Raw genomic sequence first — 6,351 nt, 5'->3', positions numbered from 1 at the left:
AGTGGCATGAGTATGTCGGTGTACTCGTCTGTTTTTTATGTTTCGCGTAACGCGCGATTGCGCGCGTTTCAGTAGCGAATGTAGGGATCGTCTGACGTCCATGTGGAGAAAAAAATAATTACATATAGATATATAGTCACGCGGTGACGACTTGTCGATCATAAAACGATCTCAACGATCTACCGGCGTCACCCAAGTGAAGTATCAAAGTGATATAACGAAACACGGTGAACGACCGAATCTCCGAATCTCCATCCCTTTCGTGAAATCGCCGACTCGTCTCGAATGACAGAACAAGAGCGAAGGGACGAACCTAACCTCGAGGAGAAGCAACGGGTTGCTTCGGTGCGCAAGATTCGTCATCGGTGAGTCGGTTGTGTCTCCTCTCATTCACGCGCTTAGATAATGGATAAATTTCTGCGAGGCGAGGCATCTTCGCTTCGTACTAAGGTCAGATCGGTGAGTGTTGACACGCGATCTCTCTCGAAATGAAAACGTCAACACATCGACCAGATTCGTCAATGAGATCGGTGGTGCGGTGGGTCCAGGGGATCAGACGTTTTACGCAGACCGCGCGTGCTGCATGAAGCATCGCCAGCATCGCGCCACGTTACGTCACGTCGCGCGCGCGCGCGGCCAATCAACACCGCTCCTGCGTCGCCTGACATTCGGCTCAGCCAATCGTCGGCTCCCCTTAATTTTTCGACATTCTCGTGTGGAAATCTATGGACCATGCGAGGACCACAGTCCACGAATCGTCCGTCATTCAAAATGGGATTTCAAAAAAGAAGTCGAAAGGTTCTTTCTTCTGACCCTTCTGGGACGTATTCAGATTTTCGATCCGAGTGTTCGTCGAATATCATGTTATCCTTGTTTAATATTTGGTGAATAGAAAAAAAATGATACCTGTACTTCGTTCTTATGCACGTGGAAGTTTCGCGCGAGAGGTGATACTCGAGAATTTCGAAAACTTAATTGACTTCTAATCCACGATGAAAGTTATCGATGTTTGTCTTATTCATTTCAATTTTTATTTCACTTTCATGTAAATGTAGATCATTCATTCGCGAGATCAAAACTGCTTGGGAAATTATCGATACTTGTTCGCATTGAGAGAAAAGTGTTTGATATTTGTGATTAATTGCATGGTAAAATAATTATGGTTAGGAACTCCATTTTTATATAGTTATTATATTGTTATAATGTTCGTAATAATTCTTATATTTTTAGTTCTGTTAAAAAATATATATAGTTAGCACCGAAAATAAATTATAGTTAAATTATGATGAAAGTGTATGATGAAATAATTATAGTTAATTAGGTTCTTTTTTTTTATAGTTACTGTTTATAGTTACTGTTCTATACGTTCTATACGTTATTGCACATAACAATAATTATATTTATAATTTTATATATTACAAAAACATATAATTGGCACTGAAAATGACTATAAATTACTGTTATATTACAGTAAAATAATTTTACTGTAATTTTGCATGATGAAATAATTATATTCAACAGCTCCGTTTTTATAATTATTACTTATATAACGTTAATAATAATAATTATATTTATATAGACCTATTAAAGATACAGTTGATATCGAAAATAACTATAAATGTATAGGTAAATGTAATTGTAAAACTATTTTTTCACACATGTGCAAATATCTTGCTGCAAGTACGATTGAATGTATTTCCATGTACAACGCGCATTTGGCGGCAATGTAAACAAAAATGCATACCTCGACCTTGCTCTTTCATGCTTACGCGTGTAAATGAAATTTTCAAGAGGAAAGAAGAGGAAGAAAGATGAACTGGTGCAAAAGTTCAGCCAAAAAAAAACAGGCCTTATGTTTCGGCTTACACAGCGAGAAAAAGATATTTATAATTCTAATTACATGTTATTATAATTATTACTGCTATAATGTTAGTAATAATAACTACAAGATGGATACTCTAAAAGTAAATACTCTAAAAGAATTTAAGAGATGATTCCAAACACTTTGTACATTGTGATTAAAATTTCAAAATAATTCGTGTTGTTGAAATTTTTTGAAAATACACACCTTCTTATCTTTAATTTGTTTCAACTTTGTTTTCGAATCGTTTCTTAATAAAATTTTTGGGAGTACTCATAGTATTTATTCTGTTTGTGTAAAATTCTACACACACACACACACACACACACACACACACACACACACACACACACACACACACATATATATTTGGCAACGTAAAATGTTTATAGTTATTATTAATGTTTATAGTTATTATTACATTATAGCAGTAATAATCATAATTATAATAAAAATTAATCTTAATATTGTTTATAGTGAAATGTAATTATAATTACAAATGCTACAAATTTTTCTCCCAATATAAAATTCACTTTCGTTCATTTACCCAAGAATATAACATGGCAACAAGAGATTGATTAATGTGATTGCCGATTGGGCGAAGAAAAAGAGAAAGAAGTCGCGTGAGAAATGAGCTTGGCGATCTTTCGCCGATCGAAGGGTTGAAGAAGTAGGGCCTGGGCAAAAAGATAGTCGTGAAACGTGGAATCTAGTCATACATCAACACGTGTGTTTTGTCAATCTACAACTATGACTTACATTTCACGACTCAGTTACGGTCGCTTTGTGTTACACCCGTATTCATAGTCAGTCCTTGTACTTAAGGCTTCCTTAAATTTATCTTTAGATGCTCAGCAGCCAATGAAATAATTCGTAGAGTATCTAAAGATAAATTTAAGGAAGCCTTAAATATAAGGCCTGACTATGAATACGAGTATTAAACCCGTAGGCGGAGTAAATTTGGTAATGAATATAAGACGCGCGAGAGTTCCGTGTGGAATGGATGATCGTGATTGCCACATGACCAGCCGACGTTACCACAACGACCCTTGAACCTGATCGAACGTCAGACGTTCGGCTCGTGCGAAACACGTAGTTGAATTGCCCCGCCACGGGACAGTGCAACTTGTTTCGCTTCGATCTCCCTGTTTCCCAGCGAAGTCAGTGTAGTGCGCGCGATCCGGTGCGAGACGTCGTTATCGTCTTCAATACCCTTTCAGCCGCGTATCTCTTCAACGCGGTGGCCGGTTTGCTTCGAATTTACATGCCGCTCGTAAGAGAACAGGAGATATCAAGAAGTGGAGTGAACGTAACTGGGTATGCTACGCCGTCTTCTGGACTCTTTGTACGGTACTTTCCTCGTAATTCATATACACAAGTCCACGTGCATTTCTGGCGAAAGGATCGGAGCGTAAGTTGAATGTACGAGAAAAGTGACACTTCCAGGAAGCGGAAGAAGCCTAAATTGGAGTAATGAAACATAAACGGGAGGTTTATTTCTTAATATTTTTTGATTACCATAACCATTATATTATATTTGGATGATGTGTAAAGAAATTCATGTAAGTCCCATTATTCATTTAGGATGATTTTATTTGTCTGATTTTAAGAATGATTTTACTATGCTGGCAAAAAAATTAGTTTTATTAATTGAAAATATGATAGATGTCAAGGCTGTGTTCAGATTCTTACTACTCGAGTGCCATCCAAGTTCATCATTTTGTCTTTGTTGTTTACTGTATGTTAAACATGAATGACATGACATCTGGGGAGGAAATCCGGGTGGAAATCCGACACACTTCATTATGTTCGTTGGAAAAAAAAGAATTATAATGTTTCTAGAAATTATCAGATGATTAATTCCTTCTTGTTAAGTATATGAGAATTTCTTGACAATGATATTAAATTTATTTAATTAAGTCAGTATAATTTTTTAATGAAGAAACGTCTAGTAAATATAATATAATTAGAAGTTGTATATGTATAAAAATATTGATTAAATTCTTACAGTTAAGTCTAGCTACAACAGTCATTAGTTACAATATATCAAATTCAATCATGATAACCAAAAATTCTGTTTAGTTACTAAAATGTATTCTGTCATATACATTAATATAATCAAAATATTTTTCTTAATGCAAGTGTAATATTTAAGACATTAAAGAGTCAATATAAATTATATGCATTTAAAAAACAATAAAGTAAAATACATTGGATTTATTAAACTCAATATAAACTCGGAATCAACTTGGCAGTCAAAGTTTTAAAACGCTACTCCAATTTAAGAACCGCAACATAAATATAAATAAAAAAATAAAAAATAAAAAAAACTTTTGCATGAACTGTAATACATAACACATAAGAAAATCAACCAATCTGAATCCTTCCTTTTCTTCCACTTCATAGAAAAGAAAAATTTTGATTGATTCTCTTATGCTCTATACGTTATGCGCAAAAATCTATGTCGCGGCTCTAAGCCTCCTGGAAGTTTCGCTCATATTTCTGTCACTTTTCCAGTATACTCGGTTTATGCTCTTTTCTTACTTCCGCTAGTGACTGTGTCTACGCACTTGTGTGTCTTTCCCTTGAAATGATCATGGGATTCATGGACATATCATGCGATAGCCACGACGCATACTCTTTCTTTTCTTCTTTCCTCTTCCTACTTTTTCAAAGGAGATTCCCTTGCAATGTCCACGTGTCAAACAGTTCTATATTGCCGCGCGATCCTCTTAATAGTCGCGGAGTCTTAAGTCGTAGAAAATTAATCAATCGCAGTCGAATGTGAGGAGAATAATTGATTATGACAGGTCAGTTTTCTACGATTTTCTATCCCGCGTGTAAGATTCTTTTAATGATAAATTCTTTCGGGCGAGTAGCAAGCTTTTCAAAGCGTCCTTAACGGACGAAATCCTTCTAAAGAAGATTGTCATATGATCCAAAATTTTCTTCAAAATTATCGATTCCTCCTCGGGTGTGTACATCCGCGAATGTGTTTTTAAAGGTAACATCGAACGCGTGGAGTTACCGCCTTCCGATTCGGCGGAATCCAGTAAGGAGACTGTCCACTGTATCAATCCGTTGGAGTCCGCTCGCGCGAGAGAGATGGAGTCGCCAGTGAGCTTTGTCGTCGGGGAACCCGAACATGGCGAACAAGAGCTCAATCCCAATCGCGATACTGATCCTAACGAGGTGCAGGAGATCGAAGATAGCTTCCCGAGCGATGGGAGTGATAATGGGAATTTACAGATGCAGATCAATGCCGCGGCAGGATTGGTCGAGCGGCGTAAACGCCTCAGGTGATTTTTGTATCTTTTTTGTTTACCCCCCCATTACATTGTGTGTGACAATAAGTAAAGGTAGATCCCATTTAGATGCTCCCCCCTCCCCTTCCCCCGTTTGCCCCAAACGAAGAGAATTTTCAGCACGTTTGCACCAATTTAAGTTGGTTCTATTGATTGACGTTATATATTTTATCAATAGAAGAGCATACAATGTAATTAATCCAATCCAGGTTGATACAAACTCACTTGGACCGAATACGCTATATAAGTCTCATCTACTAAAACAATGGATAAATTTTATTGCTAATACAAATTAATGATATATTGAGTAGGAATAATGGCAATTTGAATTAGATTAAATATGACACTTTTATAGATTTAAGTATATAATTTTCATCGTATTAATATAAATACGTACAGATTTAGAACCTTTAGTATTAAATCTACATTATAAGAATTATATAAACATTGTATGATGTTAAAAAAGTATGTCGAAGTAGGATTGAAAATGTAGTTATGTAATTTTTTTTTAGCATGTAATTGTGCTATTACTGCTGTTAGTAATTTACTTTGACAATTTAATTTAGTATGAACTAAATGTTTACGTTTTAATATATATTTAAAAATGTCAATACTAATTTTGACTGAGATATAATACAAAAAATTTATTGTTAAACTTTATATGATTCCTTAATTTTTAAGCATCTAAAACAAATAATTTTGATCTCATTTTAATCTTAAATAATGTCGTTATCGTTTGATAATGTTTTCTAAAATAATAATTTTCAACAAAATGGCAGCCATTTAAAGTTATCAAATTTTCACCGAAAGTTGTTGAAAATTATTTTTTCTTAAAAAATCACGATCGAACGAGAACAGCATTATTTAAAATTAAATGAAACCAAAATTTGTTTTATTTTAGATACCTAGAAATCAAGATATCAACCGTGAAGTTCAAGGCATTTTTTTACTGTATTATATTTCAGCAAAAAATTTTTTTTAATATATTATTCAAAATGTAAATTTTTAACTTGTATCAAATTAAATGTGTGTGTGTGTGTGTGTGTGTGTGTGTGTGTGTGTGTGTGTGTGTGTGTGTGTGTGTGTGTGTGTGTGTGTGTGTAGTGTGTGTATGTTAGTACGTACTAAGTTAAGTTAAATTTAATTTAAATTAAATTAACTACTACTTAATTTAATTAGTAACTT

At 34.8% G+C, this 6,351-nt stretch overlaps 1 protein-coding gene across 1 annotated transcript in view; it reads left to right on the top strand.

Moving 5' to 3' along the window:
- Nucleotides 1-285: 285 nt before the first annotated feature.
- Nucleotides 286-6,351, top strand: part of LOC105620152 (acetyl-CoA carboxylase) — a 17,740-nt gene continuing 11,674 nt past the window's right edge. The window contains 5 exon segments of the mRNA XM_012201659.1: nucleotides 286-365; nucleotides 2,932-3,013; nucleotides 3,015-3,176; nucleotides 3,178-3,211; nucleotides 4,866-5,160. Coding sequence (XP_012057049.1) covers nucleotides 286-365; nucleotides 2,932-3,013; nucleotides 3,015-3,176; nucleotides 3,178-3,211; nucleotides 4,866-5,160 — 653 coding nt within the window.

Source organism: Atta cephalotes, assembly GCF_000143395.1.
Source record: "Atta cephalotes unplaced genomic scaffold scaffold00024, whole genome shotgun sequence".
In the NCBI taxonomy this organism is placed as follows: domain Eukaryota; kingdom Metazoa; phylum Arthropoda; class Insecta; order Hymenoptera; family Formicidae; genus Atta; species Atta cephalotes.
Note: the sequence above shows the minus strand (reverse complement) of the source record. Positions and strands in the feature narration are given on the sequence as shown.